The sequence below is a fragment of the Passer montanus genome, unplaced genomic scaffold (assembly GCF_014805655.1).
Source record: "Passer montanus isolate IOZ18808 unplaced genomic scaffold, ASM1480565v1 scaffold65, whole genome shotgun sequence".
Taxonomy (NCBI): Eukaryota; Metazoa; Chordata; class Aves; order Passeriformes; family Passeridae; genus Passer; species Passer montanus.
The window spans coordinates 3,742,915-3,762,468 of NW_024371593.1; the positions used below are offsets into that span (position 1 = coordinate 3,742,915).

At 40.1% G+C, this 19,554-nt stretch overlaps 1 protein-coding gene across 5 annotated transcripts in view; it reads left to right on the forward strand.

The window, feature by feature from the left end:
- The window catches only part of LRP5 (LDL receptor related protein 5), a 129,133-nt gene that overhangs the window by 29,817 nt on the left and 79,762 nt on the right, over positions 1–19,554 (forward strand). For 3 of the 5 annotated variants that reach the window (XM_039728324.1, XM_039728325.1, XM_039728326.1), the window contains 2 exons: positions 1,240–1,391; positions 16,116–16,313. In XM_039728324.1, coding sequence (XP_039584258.1) covers positions 1,339–1,391; positions 16,116–16,313 — 251 coding nt within the window. In that variant the 5' untranslated portion in view covers positions 1,240–1,338. Of the gene's footprint in view, positions 1–1,239; positions 1,637–16,115; positions 16,314–19,554 lie in introns of all 5 variants that reach the window. The other 2 variants (XM_039728323.1, XM_039728327.1) reach the window with 1 other exon arrangement.

Genomic DNA, 19,554 nt, shown 5'->3' on the forward strand with positions numbered 1-19,554 from the left:
TCCTTCAAAAAGCAAAATAAAACAATCTCTTTCCTGGCTTAGGGGAAAAAAAAATACCATGGAGAATAATAATAAAAACTGAATTTTTATGCGTGCTTTTGAGTTCATCTGAAGTTGAGTTGTCTACTCTGACTGAGGTCCTTGGTCTGCACATAAACACGTTAGCTGTTGTTGAGGGTGTGCAGAGGCACACACGCTTGTAGCCAGAGCCAGAATTCATGAGAAAGGCAATAGCATCTGACAGGGCTGCCAGCATTGCAGACCTGCAATTCAGACACTGTATAAACTGCCTTCTTTTTTTTAAATGTGCAGGAGAAATTGAATCTGAAAGACATTATCAAGACGTAACTCTTATATTTTACATACAGTAACACGAATTTAAAACTGAAGCTATTTATATGACAGGCTTGAACCATAGGAGATATAATATATGCTGCTCTATTCTGTGTTGTTCCTTGAGTAGCAAGTGATTGGGCCTGTGCTGACTGTGCATTGGAGGCAGCATGTCAGATGCAGTAGGTTGCATGTGGAGCTGGGAGTCAGCAGGTGACTGCTGTAGAGCTCCAGCAGCTACTGCTTGAGTTAGAAAAGTTGGGGAAGCTGGGAAACCTTTGTCCTTTTGCTCTCGCTGCCTCTTTCAGCTAACAGCTGTCTTCACAAACACCCCCGACCCATGCCATTGTCTGCCTTCAAACTCTGTCTTGAATTTCTCTTGCTGTGGTGCAGGAGAGAAGATGGGAGTTCTGAAACTCTTTCATGGTGTTTGCTGTTTGGGAGGGTGCTTGGTAGGAGCATTTCAGGGTGTTGTGTCTCGTGCTGTTGGCTTTCAGCCTGCTGCTAAAAGGCCTCAGAGCTTGCTTTCTGTGTGTTGTTACTAATTCAACTGGTTGAACAAAGCTTTTAAACCATGAACACTTAATTTGTTCTCATTTGTCTGTTAGAGCAACAACCAGAAGGTGTTGTTGAAGGTATTGTTGAAAGGTCTTGATGGGAACTCCTAACTATGTGGAAGATGCTTCTCACATCCCCTAGATAAAGAACTAGACCTGCTCTTCCATCTGTCTTTTACACCCCTGTCTGACATAGGGAAGGAAGAGGTTTTTAGATACGGTGACACTTCTGTACTCCCTGCCCTGCTGGTCTGGGAGAAGAAATCCTCCTGAGCCGCATCCATAGTTAGCTCTTGAACATCTGTAGGTGCCTGCAATGCTAACATGTTTTCATTTTTTCCTTCTGCAGCATCTCCCTTTCTGCTGTTTGCCAACCGGCGGGACGTGCGGCTGGTGGATGCTGGAGGCACGAAGCTGGAGTCCACCGTGGTGGTCAGTGGTTTAGAGGATGCTGCTGCGGTCGACTTCCAGTACTCACAAGGCATCGTTTTCTGGACAGATGTGAGTGAAGAAGCCATCAAGCAAACTTACATTAACCAAACTGGGAATGTGGTGCAGAATGTCATCATTTCTGGTCTGGTTTCCCCGGACGGCCTGGCGTGTGATTGGATTGGGAAAAAACTTTACTGGACGGATTCAGAAACCAATAGGATAGAAGTAGCTAATCTCAATGGAACATCTAGAAAAGTCCTCTTCTGGCAAGACCTTGATCAGCCCAGGGCAATAGCTTTGGATCCGGCTCATGGGTAAATATTAATTTGGCTTAAATGCTTAAATGGATACTGTGGTGATTTATGTTGAGTTTTTAGTTTTGAAAAGAAAAGGAACAACACATAGTCTTTTGTTTCACTTAACATTTTCTCTAGGTGTTTTTCTCAAGATCTGTAACTGAACATATGTTTGAGCTTAAATATTTTGTGGCAAGAAATGGCAACCCAGACCTTGAGCCAAAAAGAAAAATACAGCTGGTTCTTAGGTGCCAAGCCAAATATTCAACCAGTATAATTATCTGGCTTATCCTGTTGCACTTTGGAAAAGTAATTAATTTTCCAAGCAATTTATTATTATTATTATTTTCTCAGTTGTCTTGTTTAGCAAGTTAACTTTAATTTTATATGTGATGCCTATTTACAACATGTGCAAGTCTGCATGTGTTGAAACAGGAATTCTCACTTGCTATGCTCTGGTAAACAAAACCAGGATATTTTTAAGTGATGATGTTGAATAATAATGTTTGTGCCAGCAAGGGAAAGAATCCAGGTGAAACTGTGGATTCTCAATGCTGTAAAGTGACATGTTAAGAAGTAGTAAGAGTGCAGGCTGCGTGTGTCAGTTCTAGTGCTCTTAAAAATAATTGTGGATGTGCATGGTTCCTCCCTCCCTCTTCAGTCCTCACCAGAGTTTCACATGTGCTGTTTGCTCTCCCTGTGCACAAGCAATGCTGGTGTTGTGTCCTTTGGGCCTGGCATTTATTGCAGTGATGACTGAACATGTTCTGTGCTAGATGGACCCTCATGAAAACCAGGAAAAAGAACTCAAGTGCATTTCTCTTGTGTGCAGGGATCCACACAAGTGGACTGGTTTGCTACTGATCTGCTGCCATTTTCACTATACTTTCTCAGAGATCACTTTATCTTCCTCTAGGGTATACCTACGTTTCTCATTTGTAGGAAAATCTGGTGTTAACTGATATTTTCACAAAATTCACAGAATGACCAGGCTGGAAGAAGCCTTTAAGATCATCACCCCATGCCCTAACCCCTCAACATGGCATCGAGTGCCACATCCAGTCTTCTTTTAAACACATCCAGGGATGGTGACTCCACCACCTCCCCAGTCAGGCATTCCAGTACTTGATCATTCTTTGTTTCAAGGGAAGTATATGCTGGATATTAAGAAAAAGTGAAAAACTTTTTCCTAATATCAAACCTAGCTTTCCCTTGACAGAGCCTGAGACTGTGTTCTCTGGTTCTGTCCGCTGCTGCTTGGAGAAAGAGACCACTCCCCATGTGACTGCAACCACCTTTTAGGAGTCTGAGTCTGTTCTCTTTGCAAAATGATGCTGAGCAAGGGCTTACTATAAACCATAAAAATAAAGTATTTGGTGGTTTATCCTGCTCTGGGAGCTGGACAATATCTTGAGAAACTACCTGCTTCAAGTGTGCGAGCAGTGAAGATGGAAACTAGGCAACAGAGGCCAATTTGATATCACCATGTCAGCACCTTCCATGCCACAGACTGGAGCTGTGGTTGTTTTTGCAGTGTTTCCTGCATGAGATTTTCCAGATGAATGTGAGGTGTTAAAGGTACATTGATGATTAATACATAAAGGGCATACAAAGGCCAAATGAAATGGTGTGTACCCAAAGAAACAAAATCCTTAGTTTTGTTGACATGTCAAATGCTGGAGCTGCCTGTATCCTTCAGATAATGGCTGGAAAGGGACAGCCATTACCAGTGGAAGGGGAAGTGGAGTGACTTTGTTGGGCCAAAGGACTTTACAAGAGAGGTTCTAATCCTCCTAACCCTGCCTTCCTTACAGATGCCTTTAGGTGAAAGGAATTCTCCCCACAGCAAATTGTTCTATAGAGGGGTTTTAAATAAATTAACAGGAATCCTGACAGCAAGTAATCTATGCAGAATTAATTAATTAACATTAATTAGAGTTCATTAGTCTATATTTAAAGAGAGAATATGATGTTAAATTGAGTATTTCATGGTGAGGTGGATTACAGAGAGTGGTATGGCACTTTGCATGAAATGCCAATTCCAGGTTTACTTTTCCTAAGTGATGCATTTCCTTGCCTTTTGACTGATTCTTTAAGTGTTGAATCAAAGACAGGTTTGCCTGAAAAACTAATACATTAAACTTAAAATAAATTTTTAAAAATCAGACATCACATATATTTGTGGAATAAAACATTCAGGTTTGCTTTTACAACCACTTCATTTCACCTGGCAGTTCTGAAATATTTCCTAGGTACATCTGTGAAATGGTGATTTTGGCACAGCGGGCTCTGGGGTTGAGCTCACACAGAACCATGTGTTCCTTGTTCCAGGTATTCTCAGGGGAAGAAGAATGGGTGACAGTAGGAGAAAAGAACCATTTAATAATACCTTTTTATTTGCCTTTTTGTTAATAAGTTTTTGAAATCAGGTGGCTAATGCTGTTCCTTCAACTGTCAGAACAGTATTAGATCAGAGCACCTGAGTAAGTTTGTGGGTTTTTTTTCTGGATCATGAAATGTGATGCAGTTCAGACTAGGATTCTTAAAGCTGGTTGAGGCAATCTGTCAGTGGCTAGGCATTTGCTTTCAGTTTGGAAGAATTTTCATTCCATAGATGTGATTTTGTCCTTTCAGTAGTTTCTACTAGAGAAGTGGGGGTGGGAAGCTTAGAAAATGAAGAAGAAAACTTCATTAGTCAACTTTGGTTTCCAGAGGGAAAATGGGACAAATAAGTAGTTTGCAAATGCTTAGTTGATACTATTAGTACCCAAACATGTACAAATCTAATCTCTATTGAGATAATAACGGAAGAAAACTTCATTAGTCAACTTTGGTTCCAGAGGCAAAATGGGACAAACAAGCATTTTGCAAATGCTTAGTAGATACTATTAGTACCCAAACATGTACAAATCTAATCTCTATTGAGATAATAACATGTTGTTGTGCAGAATAGTGACACCTTCTCTTGTCTTTTAGCCTTAGTAAGGCTGTTCTGCAGAGCTGGATTAAGGACTGTGTGTTGGGGTGTTTGCAGTAGGGTGTTATGCCCAGAGTGGTGTTTGCTTAATAAGTAGATTTAATTCCATTTTGGGTGTGATTCTTCAAGACCTAGACTAGTTTGAGAGAATAGAGAAGAACATACTGAATATACAGTCATCATCTCTCAGGAACACCAGAAGCGTAATGACCAAGCCTTAGGACATGGGAGAGGGGCTAAGTTGTCTTCTGGAATTTCCTTTTGAAGCCTGTTTTTCTGTGATTTCCAATTGACATTCATTGACTTTTCAGTTGTTCTGATGGGTTTCCTAAGTAGCAAGTCAGATGGTTGTGATGTAGTGACATTTTTAAAGAGAGCTGCATCTTCTGCACACTCAGCCTATCTTCCTTCTTTAAAGGCAGTGATTATCTTACAGTTGTGAAAGAGATTCCTCTTCCCTAACGATCATTCAGTGCATTCCTAAAATTTCATTTTTTAAGGCAAGCTGTGGGACACTTGAAGCTTATGTGTCGGTCTCTCTTTTTCCCAGAGCAAGTGAAAATCCTTCATTGTGAAGGGTCTTCTGATACTCTGAAAGAGTATCATAATAAACAAGAATTGGCTTAATATGTAATGTCATTCTTTCCCGTACACATTAAAACTTTCTTGCTAGACCCACTGTATATTCTTGGAATTAAAGGAAGCAGAATATGTGATAATCCAATTATTCTTCCCCAACATGAAGGATAAACTAAGAAGACAGAGGACAGTACAAAACATTTTTCTCTAAATTTGCTGGTGCTTTGTTTTGAACATTTAGATCCCAGTCCTGCTGTAGGGTTTGTTTAGCTAAGTTTATATAATGGAGGACATTAGGCTAAATTCTTGGTCATGTTTGTAGAACATTAGCATTTATGTACATTGTTGATAGGTGGACTGCTGATGGGGGATTCAGTAGTGTTGGGGTTATTAACTTTGAGTTTGGCACCATTGCCTAAGTATTTATATGTTTTCAGGATAGCAACTTCTAACAAATCTGAACTTATTGTATGTAAAGATTTTACTCAAGCCCAGCTAAAAGAGGTAGCTCAAATTCCCTGCAATGCTGTGCAAAAAACTTAAGTGTCATGAACATTGTCTGAAGAAGGAGGAATGTATTTGAAAAACAAATTTTTATCACATGTCGTGGCAAGCAAACTTCAGTTTCCTGAAAAGAAATCTTCAAAAGAATGCATGAATGAGTAGCCAAAACAAATTATTTAATTCTCAGTCCTGTAGTGAAGGTCTTAGATCTGAACACCCTAGAATGTGTGTTGATAAGGGTCATTGAATCTATGACATAAAAATCTCAATGCTTGCTACCTTCTCCATGTTACACAGGGCTCTGATTCTGAGGATCTGTAGCATATCCATAATCCTCACCCCTGATATTCACTAAGTGCTTAATGAAGTAGTTAGTTCGCATTATGAAAGTCTTCAATGTGTTAGAGATACTTACTTTGATTAATATAAATCTTGAATTTGTTCCTACTTGTGTAGTGGCTGCTGTATTGCCTTCTGGAGTGAGCTTACTGTCCAAATCCAGGCTGTATTTTCTATAGCTTGCCTTGCTCAGCAGACAGTAATGCTTGAGAAATTTCTGCCCCCTCTGTTTGCTGAAAGCACAAAGAGCTAAATGAGACATCTGTGAAGTGTTTGTGAAATCATTATTTTAAGGAAAGATATAAATTGTTTGCCTCAAGAAAAGGTGTGCTGTCTTGTGGGTTTTTTGGTGTGGGTATAACCACAGTCATTGCTTGGTGTAGTCACTGGGGCTGTTGAATTTGCCATACCTGAGCTGGCCTGCTGACTCTGGTGGGATCTGTAGGAATGGAGTTTGTGAAGGAGGAGAGTAAGGACCTTTGAACTGGTTTGACTGACTGAAGAAAAACTGCTATTTACATTTCCTCCCTCATTTTAATTCTTAAAAAGTCTTCTGTGGCATGGTGTGGGGCTGTTGGGCCAAGGCAGTGCTGGTGCCAGTGGGACCACCCCAGAAGCTGACTTCATTTATGGAGCAATCTTCTCCTTTTGAAATAGCAAAGCTTTGGGGGAAGGAAATAAGATACAAATTGGAATGCAGCAATAAGAAAAAAATTACTGAGTACTAAAAATAAATCATCTGTTTTGGCATTCTGCAGAATGGCTATTAGTTCAGAGATTAAAACAAGCCTAATCATGTCTGAACAGCATTAACGGATTGTATGCCATAGCCTGGCTTAGCCATTGCCTCAGGTTGTTTATGGCAAATTAGCCAAAGTCTGCAATCAGTGCCTGTCATTGACCTAAAGTATATTTGGCACCAAAGAAAGGATTAGATGGTAAATGCACCAAATGGGATACTAAAAAATGGACATATAAGGGATCAGCTATCACAATTAGAAAGCTTCCAGTTCAGAGTCTAAAACCAAAAGCCTCAGACATACCTAGCTGTTAATCCAGTGTTTCCTCAGTGTCACAGCAAAGCCGTGAACAAGACCTGGAGCTGTTCTAACTCACAGCTGTGTTTATGTCAGCCCTGCAAACTGCAGTGGTGTGTGCTGATGATTCACCAGGCCCTGGGTCCCACACAGCAGCGTGGCAGGTACTAAAGGTTAAACATGTTGGCCTGTGGAATTATTTGGATCTGTATGAGCTGCAGTAGACTGAGGCTTCTGATACAAATAAGAGTGAATGATGACATCTTTTAAGCAGTGTATCTTCTGGTCTTAATCTCCTTTGGAATAGTTGAGAGGAGAGGGAATACTGAAGAAAAACTTGTGACTGTTGCAAGTGGTGGAGAAGAAAAGCAAGAAACATCCTCTGAGTAAAGACTGTGCTTTTTAGAAACCCTAACTTGTGGCTGCTTGGTTAAAATGCAGAAGATGCCCGGGTTTTGAGTGAAACCTACTTATTGCTGCCTGAAAGCTAGAGATTACTTTATATCCTGTGTGCTTCTAGTTAGTAATTAATTGCAAGTAAAAAATTATTTTGAAGCTTTTGGTTAGTTATTTGAGACTCTGTAATATATGAGTAGCAGAATTATTATCTTAAAATGAAAGAAAAGTACTCAACTGTGAAATTGGTTCACAGTCATATCCAGTATCTTGGTATGGCAGTAATTTCTGGGACTTGGAAAGCTTTTGATATGTGTCTCCAAATAGCTGCAAATAGTCTCATGCATAAGAAACTTGAGGTTTTTGTGGGAGTTATTTACTCTAAATTTCAGATGATTGTCCTCGATGGTGACAGCCTTTCTTTAAATAGTTCATTAGTCTCCTCTGCTTATTTCTCCCTTTTCCTGCTCATAGATATTATTAAAGGGTATATATTGTTCAAATACCTTTTGCTTCATTTGAGAGCAGACCTGCCTGTTCAGAGATGATGGAAAAAAGCAATTTACTTCTTCCCATAGCCCCCAAAATTGCATGGGAAAGAAGTGGAAATGTGCAGATTTCCTTAAAAACCCCATTGAACAACCTCCTCTGTTTGCACTCCTCTATTGCTGCAGTTTCTGTGACTCCTCCTATCCTGAGTGCTGGAGACTGATACTTCTTTGCCCTGTACAAGTTTAGTCTGATTAAGTTTGGGAATTATATTCTTCTCTTCTAAATTTCTGCACCATTTCTTGAGGGAACAGAAGGAACAGTAGGATGGTTTTAGTTGTCACAGTGCCAGTGTGTGTTGCAGTGGTTTCTTGGGTGAAGTCAGGAATGCACTGGTGCCAAAGAGGTGATGGAAGCTCTTTGATTAGATGAGGTAATTGGGTGCATTTTATAGCTCCATAGTGTGGAGATCATGGCATCTACAACATGTTGGTCTGGCTGGACTGGCACTGTTCTGTTTGTCATGAATGAGTTGCTTTGGTTTAACTCAAAATACATTTTCTAATTTTTTTAATGTAAAATTAAGCATTAGCATAAGTTGAAGGAAGAATTTTTCCACGTAACCTACTGAGGGTGTTCTCAGGGTTTTGTTTGTTACTGTGTTTGAAATTACAAGGGTGCAAATGAGCATGTTTAAGTTCCATGCCTTGACAAATTCCTATCTTTAGTTGGAGTGTACCTTTCCCTAAACACTGAGTTAAAGTGCATCAGCACAGTAAAACATAAAATGCCTTGGTTTGAGCTAAACATTTGAGCAGTTGTGAGATCTGTGGATTGGAGAGCACCAGCACCTGATTTACACAGTTGGATTACTGCTGCTCAATACATTTGCTGCACCCCATCTTCCATTAAGTCAGTCCAGTGTGTAGATACTTTTTTTTTTTACTGTCCCAATATGTTTTAATTCAGTGTTTCCTTATGGAGAGAGGAAGAAATCTAGGTTTAACTTCAGGTAGATGTAGTGAAGTAATGACTGGGTCTAGCTCACAAGCTGATGGAGAGTTCAGCAGTTCATTCTGCACTTTTTCATGTGAGGATACCCTGAATTTTGAGTGGCTGCAGTGTGTCCTAAAATGGGTTGAATGTAGTGAGTTTTGGACTATTTTCCCCATTCCTAAAATGAATCACATTTTGTGAAAGAAGAGGGCACCTGGGGTCAATGGACTGACCATGGGACAGCCCTTGCTGTCAGGAAAGCCAGGAGCACTGCTGGGCTTCCTCAGGAGGAGTGCTGCCATCAGATCAAGAGCCTCCCTCTCTACTCAGAGCTGGTGACACGACCCTTGGAGTGCTGTGCCCAGTTCTGGCTCCTCAGCAGGGAGACACATGGACATGCTGCTGTGAGCTGGTCAGAGGGCCACAGATCATCAAGGACACCTTACACGTGTGTGTTTTCAAAGAATAAATCAGAATAAAATACGATGTAGGAAAACTGTAGTGGAGAAAACTGGTTCTCAAGGGTTTTGTTTGCTTTGTACACGTGTTTCAATACAATGTGATTAGTTGTAATGATTACCTGCTGTGGCATATCTTTGGGTTTGATGGAATGATTTTGTTGAGGACATCCAGGTCTCAAAATTCAGTACTTGAAACAAAGAAAAAAAAAGTAATTAAAAAAAAAAAGTAATTTGCAGCTTAATGCTATGCGAGGTAGACATTCTTTTCTTCTGTAAACAGTTGGGGATATTTAATTTCATAGTGGGGTTTTTTGTAGCTTTAAAGGTGGGATGGGGAAGTAAGTTTTAAATGTGCAGGAATCTAAACTTCATAGCAATTTCCTGTAAACTCCTGTTTTGTGCCACGGGCTTGTGTAAGTTCAAGAGCATTGTTGAAATTGGAGAAGTTTGTACTGATTTATATCATCTGTACAACTGGCCTCTTTTGTGTAAGCAGGTTATGTAAGGTTTGGCAACTGTACTGCATTTTGGGAGATGGAAAAAGTGTTTGGGCAACGTTGGCTGCTTTTTATTATGTCTGTGATACCTTCCAGCTCAGATGGCTGATCGGCTGCTCTTGGAGGGCACAGCCCTGATTTCTAATCTTTGTGAAAATGATGACAAGAGACATGAAGCACTGAGAAATAAGAAATGACCTGCAGCTTTAAGACTGAGGGGAAATATGGTCTTCATCCTGGTTTTGCTCCTGTACCTGGTATTTTAAAATGAGTTAAGCAGGGGAAAGAAAACAAACCAGTCAACCAAACAAAAAAACTCACCCAAAAACAAAGCCAACAAAAACCCCCACTGGGGTGCAGTTTGCCAACTTCAAAATCTGTTTGTTTTTGCAAGGTGGTTTTCAGTCCCATTCTTCTGATAGGAGGGAAGCACCATTTAAGCCCTGATTCAATGTGGTAATTGAATCCCAAAACCCAGGAACTTCTTGGCTGCAGTTGAATTGCATTTAATTAAGTTCTGACTAGAAAGCTTGGTTGTGAAGCTTGCAGCTTACATATAGATCTACATATTTGTAATATATGTTACATATTTGTAATGTATATAACACATTACATATATGTGCTTACATACAGAGCAGTAACTGAGTTTTATGCACTCTCTTGGGTCTGGTGCTTCTGGCTCCTGGACTGGATGGACTTTTGGTGGCTGTGTGTTCAGAAGAAAGTGTACGTTTACACTATGGCTTTGATGGAGCTTTGGCTCTTGCTCTGCTTTGTTCCAGCTCATTTCTTGGGTGTAGCAAAGTGGTGTAGCAGATCAGTTTAGGGACAGAATTGGTGCAAGTGCTGTGAGATTATTATTTGATGTTAGTCTCTTTTTTGCCCTGCCTCTCCTTCCTTTCTGCCTTGGAAGTCTGGAGTTATGGTTTAATTCCAGTGACGGGGGGAGACACTTAAGCATCTCTGAAGAGCTAAATAAAGTAAGCCACAAGTTCGTCCAATGTCTGCTTTTTGTGTAAAGCTTCTGTAGTGCTGTTTCGGTACTTTTTTTTTCGTAAAGGGTATTGATTTGCAATAGCTGCTTAGCAGTGAATTTTGCTCACAAGGGCTTTTTTTTCTCTCTCATTAGCTCTTTGGGAATTCATGTTTTCATTTTCTTTGACAGCCTCAGTGCTGTTAGACTTTTGTTGACCTGTTGCCATGCAGGGAGGTTATAAAACTTCTCAGATGCCAGTCCTAAAATGTGATCGATCTAATGTGTACAAAGATACTGGTTTTGATATTTTTAGTTTCTTACAATTGTTATTGTGTGCCCTGGCCCAGGGGTATTTAAAACTCTGGAATTTACATTTAAAAACACCACCACCATCAAGAAATCAACCAACTACCCAAATGCTTGCCTTAGGATCTTCATTGTTATTCAGTGTGCATCTTTTCAGCTGGCTTCAAACACTGGAAGGCATAATAGCACAGGTAGTGCCAGACTGAGATTCTTTGCTTAGTCTACTTTTATTTTTCTAAAATGTTATCAGGGCTAAGTACTGTGTTTCTTTTTTAAATGGTGAAATGAAAACGATAGGGATTGTTAATATGCTGGACACCTGGAAAATAGGTTCTATTTGAAAAACAAAAAACCCAGTCCTGAACCATCATTTGTCCCAGAAACATTGGTGATGTCTTGACTGTTTGAAAGTGCTTGTTTTATATTGAGGTCAATAAGAGATATGGACTCTTGAGCATTCTTTAAAAAATAAATTCAGGAAAGCCTTTTTTCCCCCTCTACCAAAATAATATGTCAGTTATCACTCCAGGCTCCTGAATGAAGGTTAATTTAAATGAGGATGACTCAAAATCAGTTCCTGCATATAAACTGTTAAAGCATGCAGATTGATTTCTTTCTCTGAGAAGCCACTTGGAGCTTTTTGCCATATTCTTCTCCTGCCCATAAAACCCAACCAAAAGTGTCTGCTTTTGTGTAAGAATCGATCCTGGAGACTGGAGGCATTTGAAGGCCTAATCATGACTTCAGGACATTACTAAAATCTTTAATTTCTCCTCTGTTTTTCCTGTAGTGCTCTTTCTCTGAACCAGCTAGTGCAAGCAGATTTCAGGACTTTTGACTTTTGACAGGAGACTAATATTTTTAATGAGATCCATGGGTTATTTCAAGGATAGTTAGCCTTTGTCTTTTTCTTCATCACAAATCATACCCAGGAGGCTTTCCCCCTGCCCCAAAAACTTCTCTTATTACTGTTCCAGTTAAGTTTGCAGTGCTGTTTTATCTAAGCTTGTAGGATTCATAACTTGTATAATGAAACTTCTGTCTTCAGGTGACTCTGTGTTCCAGCCAGAACACTGTATTTTTACCTTAGCTTGAACTAGCTTTGTCACTCAAAATAGAGAAGGGCAAAAAAGGGGAAAACTTGACACTTTGTGCATTCTTGAAAATCCCTCACAGGCATGCAGTTAAAACATGACATTTTATGGCCTGTTGGAGTCTCATGTCCAGTGCTCTGTTGTGCCTTGTGCTGCAAAAAAAAAAAAAAAGTCAAAAGAGCCAAGGTGTTAGGCTAGAGAAAGGTGGAAGAGGAGGGATGGAAAGGACTGCCCTAGCTAATTGTAGACTCAAAGGTGCCTTGCCATGGGGGAGTTGATGAGAAATGCCTTTCTCTGGGCAAGTTTCACAGAAGGCTTCAGCTGTCTGGTTGCTGCTGTTCTTTGCTTCTTCTCTTTAAGCACCACTCCTGCAGAAACATTGGGAAGACTGATTATTTGCTAAGGAAACTGAAAGGTTTTGAGTTTTCTTGGTTTTTTCCTTGTAGAATACTAATGTCAACACCAGGGGTGGGCACCAGGGAAGAAGTGCTTCATTTGGCAGTGGTATGGCTTTAAATGGGCTCATTTAGACTAGAGAAGATCAGTCCTGCTGTAGGAGTAGCTTGTTACATTGATTTCCAAACTCCCAATTCAGGGTCTTGATGGGCTGAGATATCCCTAAACCAGAGCAAATTTCCTAGAATTCTTGGCAATTCAGCACCTGCTGCCTGATGAAAGGATGGAAACCTCTTTGAAAAGGATGCAAAAATTGTATTTGCCATTCCATGGCTTGGTGTGTGCTCCTGTGATGGACCATGGGATTCTGTGGAGCATGCAGAGGGAAGGAAACCTTTACCTCTTTAGGTGTTTGATTAGTGCAGAGACTCTGTATACTCTGAAAAGTTCACTGAGCAGATCAGCTTTATGGTACGTGAGGGATTGCAGAGACAGCCTGCTGTCAGGACGAGGTGGTGGCAGGGTGTGTTGCTTTAGAAAAGTCCACCTGAGAGAGAGGTGCTTTGAAGGAAGGCTGCCTGCATTCTGATTGTTCTCCACGTTGTCTAAGTGCATCTTCATCCTGCTGACCCTTCCTTTGTGGTGCAGTTATTTTGCTAATACCACATAGTGTTAAACCTTTGAGTAACACTGAGCTTTGTGCCTGGTAATGAGCAGAAATGTAGAGATGCAGTTTTCCTGTGCCAAGTTTGTGTGTGAATTTGAAAGTACTACTTTTGTACAGTGGTGTCTGTGAGGCCAAGGGTAAACACACATCACCTGTGAAATTAAACAACACTGTTTTGTGGGAAGAGGCTCTTCAGCTGGAGCTCCTTTAATATCATAGAAAAGCCATGAGGGCCATTTGGTTTACAGATTTATTTTTTTCCTTCATCTGGATGCTTTGAGAGTGCAGGCTAAAATTTTAATGGAAGGCCTGAGGAGAGGAATTTTGTTCCATGATAGTTTAGGTAATCTATTTTCATTCTTTTAACCTGCTTTAAGGGTTTAACAGGACTTAGCTAGTTTTGTCTCCTTTGTTTTTTCTTCTAGGTAACTTCCATGGGATTTTTCATTTTGGTCTAAGCTCCTTTTTAGTCTGCACTTACACATTTCAATAACCACATGATATGGCCCAAAGTCACTTATAATAGCCACATTTTTCTTCATTCAACAGTCTATCTTTTGTCTGTCTTTATTCCTGTAGAGTTGGATGCTGGTGGTGTAAGCTAGTGCAGATGAGCTGGATCAGACAACAGATTTGACCTGACCAAAAATGGGTATTTGGCCATATCAGTTTCATAGTGTGATTCAGCAGCTGGTTGTGCAGACAGGTTTTTTATGTCTGCTTTTCCCTGTCTTTAGTTGTTTGTCAATAGCTGCTTCCCCACACAGTCTGAGTTGCCACAAATTACAGCCTGACTTGTTGAGGAAAACCAAAATGAGTGGCAATTTACATTCATAGGTTGTCCTCTGAACTGGGGCAGCTCTCAGCTACTGCTGCTGCTTTTTCAGGAGCTGTCAGTCTATCCTCTTTGCTGGAGCTGAGGAAGCTTTGGGAAGGCATCTGGGGACGTGATTGTGCCTCAGCCACTCTAATGTGAGCTATCTCAGAAACCTGCAGACTCACCTGCATGGAAGTCTTTTATTTCAACTAGAAACCTGGTTTGACCTCACACTCAGGTTTATGTGTATTGTGATACAAGTGAGCAATTTCTGTCTGTCTCCATCTGCATGGTTATCTGTATTCCCCTCTTTAGTGGGGTAAACTGCTCATGATTATATGTGCTGCTGTGTAGGTGCTGTGGCTGCCCTGGAACTGGAGAGCTGCCTTAACTGGGTGGAGGATGCACATGGGGATCAGGGTGTTTTAAGGTTAAGTGTGCTGTGAGGGACATTTGGTGGTGGTAACTGTAGAGCTGCCTGTTCCTCCTTGGCTGAAGTGATGGCCCAGCTACAGCTAAAGCAGCTCCAGAGCCTCGGCAGTTTGCAGGGGGATCTTGCTCTGCGAAGGGGAGAGGTCTCCCTGCAGAGGAACATGACAGCAATTACAAATGTAGTCCCTACATCATCCCTGAAGTGTGGACAGGAATCTCTCTCATAAAATAAATCCTGAAGGTTTTTTTTGTATAAGTGTGTTTTCACAATTCATATTCATTGACTTCCTTCGTTTCTCTCTCATAAAATAAATCCTAAAGGGGTTTTTTTGTATAAGTGTGTTTTCACAATTCATATTCATTGACTTCCTTCGTGGCTCCTGCTGTGATTGCCCAGCGAGTGCTGCCTTCTCAGGGGAGCTAAGGCTCTGAGATAAGCCAGGCTGTGAAACATCTGGCTAAGCATTGTGCAGGACTGAATCGATGTCCCCTTACCATGCTTCTCTGGAGCTCCAGTGTTAGGAGGACTCAGCTCAGATGCAGCTCAGTGTTCTTGCCCAGCTGGTGCCCGTCTGCTGCTCCTGTTGATCTAACACTGTGCAGGGAACCTGGGGAGGTGGTGGGTCTGTGCACAGATCCCTGGTTATGTTTGGGAGCTTCCTCAGGACATCACACAGACCCATGGCCCAAAAGGCTGTCCTGGCTTTGGGAGAGCAGTGTGTTTCTCTGAGCGCCCTGGGGCAGCTGGGCTGGGAGCTGCCTGTGCTGTGTTGGCATGTGGAATTGCAGGCTGGATGTGTGGTGCTGGGTAATGTTTACCAGCTGTGAGCTGGCTGTCCTCTTCTCACCAGACCATTTCTCTTGTAGCTGGACAATCTCAGTTTTTCATGCAGATGTTGTGTGATTTGCCACACTTTGATCTGATCCTTTCCAATTGGTACGTGCTGTTGATCTATTGTGAGTCTATTCAGGCTACTTACATTGCCCATAGGTGGAGTGACAGGGAAATTGGGACATGAATGGGGGAAAAAAAAAATTTAATGTCTTTCTAAGTCTTCACAGATTTGTGATTTATTTTTTGACAGAAACAAATTTCAGTTTATTTTATTCTTTTTTTTAATTTCACTTTATTTTATTCTTTTTTTCCTCTCTATGGATTTGCAAAAGGAGGTTAAGCTGTGGTCATTACCTGCTTGGATAGGTAATTAGTTGCTTCAGAATGTGATATAGGATATTAACTTGTAACTGACCACACAGGGATGATACTCAGTTGTAAATGCTTATAACAATCAGGTACTGCTCAGCATTGGAAGACAATGGTAAATACACAGAGGCAAAACTTGTGAGATAGTTTAATTAAATGAAGGACTTGCTTTGTCCCCTGTGGTTTGATTTGCTTTAATAAGTGTGTAAAAGTTTTGGGAGTAAATGCTGGTGTCTGTACCCTGCTGTATGTGTGTGCCATTAGAGGCTTTGCAAAGAGCTGCTCTCCCAGCGTGTCTCGTGGCCTCATGTGTGTGTGTGTCTCTTTCAGATACATGTACTGGACTGACTGGGGTGAAACCCCCCGGATAGAACGGGCAGGAATGGACAGCAGCATGCGGAAGATAATTGTTGATTCTGACATTTACTGGCCAAATGGACTCACGATAGATCTCGACGAGCAGAAACTTTACTGGGCTGATGCAAAACTGAGTTTCATTCACAGGGCAAATCTGGATGGTTCCTTTAGGTAAGTGTCCTTTGGTCTATAATAAGGTGTAAGTTATTTCTCACTTTCTGTGTTCATTTTGAAATGAAACATTTTTTCCCAGTAGTCTAGAATAATGCAAATACTTTATTGGTTTTTTTTAAATGCAGTTCTTAATAGGCTTGCAAAAAATAACCTCACATAATATTTTTGTTTTTTTAAATGCAGTTCTTAATAGGCTTGCAAAAATAACCTCACATAATATAAAACTGGTTTTAAGTGTAAGACTATTTGTATCAGTATTTCACTATAAACTGTTCACAGCCTTCTTGTACAGCAGGATTCTTCTTTTTTAGGCTCTTACTTGTCTTGAAAATAGTTGGAGATGCTTATTCTTGGCCCTAGACAATATAACATTTAACTTGTGACTGCGATTTTACAGTATTGTTAATGTGGGTTTTTTTTACCAACAAGAAATACACATTGAGACACTCTTGGCCATGGCCCCATCCAGAGATGTCCTTTATGTTATGCCTATTAATTAACTAATTTTGGGTTGTTTCAAACAACAAACAGGAAGCAGATTTTCCTAAAGCTTGCTGGAAAGCAGAGTGTGGAAGTTTTTTGGTGGCTGCTGTCCAAGTGTGCTGTTATGTTTTGGCTTCTGTAGACCTGGAGAAGTGACACTTCAGGCAGGGCAGACAGGCATTTGAGGTGGGATCTTCAGTTCTGTGCAGTGCTCAATGGGCAGGTTGTGTTGGTCCTGAAGGGTGAGTGTCACATGCAGTAAAATGTCCTGCCAAAGTAATCTCTGCATTGTTGTCTGGCTTTGGTCTTCAGGTAGTTTTAAATGACATTTTCATTTTCATGATTTCATAACATTTTAAATGCCTGTGTCAATAAAATTGTTTTGCCTTGGTGAAAAGTTGGAGGAGTTGTATTCTACGCATTTTGTGTAATAGAATAATATGCCTTCCCTCCCCTCAAAAAAATTTTCCATGGTGTTTTTCTTTTTTTTTTTTACTGAGTTGCATTCTATGCCTAATTTTCACAGTCATAAAAGAGCAATAGCAATATTGACATCCTTTATAAAACACTCTCAAGTTCCTTTGAGAGCACTGTGTAAGAGCTGGATAATGGTGGCATTGTAGTAAGTGACAAGTATTGACTGACAGTCCAGAGTAGAGATGAGGGAAAAGGCCTTTGTGGCAAGCAGTGGTAGCTCCAAGTCTGGCTGCAGGTTCATAGACAGAAAGAAAGATTTTCATATGATTCAGCATGAATTTGTTTGTCTGATTTGGGGATGAGTGGCAGAGTTCAAGGTTTCCAGGCTGTTTCTGGGGTTTTCATGCACATACAAATTGTACAGACTTTACTTGCATGTGTGTGTGAATGTTGAAGTAGTAATTGGCAAGTAAAATTTATTCTGCTCATTTTAAGGTAGAGAAAAGCCACCTGAAAGGGACCAAGACTTTGAATACACTAATTCCAGCAAACTATCCAAATTACTTTGTGATAAATCAATGCCTCACCTCCCAAACAGATTTCTGTTGGACCATAAATCAAATAGTGTTTGAGGAAAAAAAATGTATTTTGCATTAAGAAAAAATTGACTCACTCTTGCATATTTTACTGAGCTGCTAGAGCATGTAAATGCACACTTGAGGTCAGAATACCCCTGCACAGGGTGCATTTTGGAAGTTCCTGATGTCTGACTACATGTGAACTTTTAGGTATTGTCCAACATAGTAACTCTGGAAGTGTTATGGATGTTAATAAAATGCCATAAAGATGGATCTTAATCATAACTCCTTTTAAATGAAATTGTTACTTATTCCCTTTTCCATTCCACTCATCAATGTTGAAACAGATGTCTGTGAATTTGGGACTCCTGGATTCTGGTGTTAAGGAATACTTCAGTAAGGGCTCAGACTAGATGGTAACTTTTGAAGTTGTTTCTGTTCCTTAAACATGGAGCAAGTTTCACTCATCCATGAAAATAAAGAAATCTCTGATGTTTCAAATGCTTCCACCCCTCCCATCCCAGAATCCATTCAGGATTACCTCAAACTCTAAATAAAAAGGAAATTTGCATTCTGTGTGGTGGATTAATGTTACTGCAGCAATCTGCCTCTTAGCAAGCTGCAATTTGCACCCACATTTTCTGGAACTGTTTCAAGGGATGTAATTACAGGAGAAAGGGAGACTTGATATCTAAGAATGATGGAAATAGGGGCAATATGTAGTGGAAAGCAGCTGTTACAATATTAGGATACAGCCACTGCTGTTATTAGTTAAGAGGAAAGAGCAATGGTGAGAGTGGAAAGAGAAAGTGAAATTATGTGTTTATTCTGTTGTGTTTTGTGGTAAGAAGTAGTGGTAATTAGACAGAATTTTTAGAACAGAGTTTCAATTTTATCTCTAGAAGAGAAAGATTTTTAATAATTTTGTTTTCTCATGATATATGCTGGTACTTTTGTGCATGTGTCAGTCTGTTTTAAACTTTTCCATGTCTGAATATATACAAAGAATTTTGGGAGTGTTTTTTATTCCCTTCTACTCTGGAAAATGCAGATAATTACCTATGCTGCTTAAAATGAAACAGAGTCCTTTCCCTGCCAAATGTTAGCTGGGTTTTTTTTTCCCTTAAACATCTTCAGTGGAAAAAAAAATAGAATGCACATTTAAAGAGGTATAAGAAAATTAAGTTCCTCATTTTCCTTCAGAATGACACTGAGACTTCAGCTTTCTCCAAGTCATATGATGAAAATTTTGAATAATGCTTTGCTGTGTCACAGCACTGGTTTGAAAGATATGCGTATATTTTATGCATATCTTTGTGTATGCATAAAATGCATGGGTTTTGTGAAAACTGAGTACCTAGTGTTTTGACTGAGGAATTTGTACAGTGTCTTTTCTCTGACTTAACAAATATCTTCAAAACTACTGAACCGAATTATATACATTTATTGCAACAGGTATGAATTTTGGGATCCTGTGAAAACATGTTAGAAATGTCATGTGTTTTGTGGCTTCCCGTTCATCTAATTCTCGGAGGTGTGGCTGTATGTCATTGAAAAAACATCTCAAATGTTTCTGATTTGTATTAGTTATAAACATTTAGTTTTAGGAAAAGTATAACTGACCTTTGCTCTACATTAAAAATTAATCTGAAAAATACTTATTTCTGCTGCAAAGTTAAGGGGGGAGTCATTTAATGAGACTCATAGGACATTTCTGCTTTTTTCTGCTAGGAGAAAATACTGAGTGCAGCTGAAGTTCT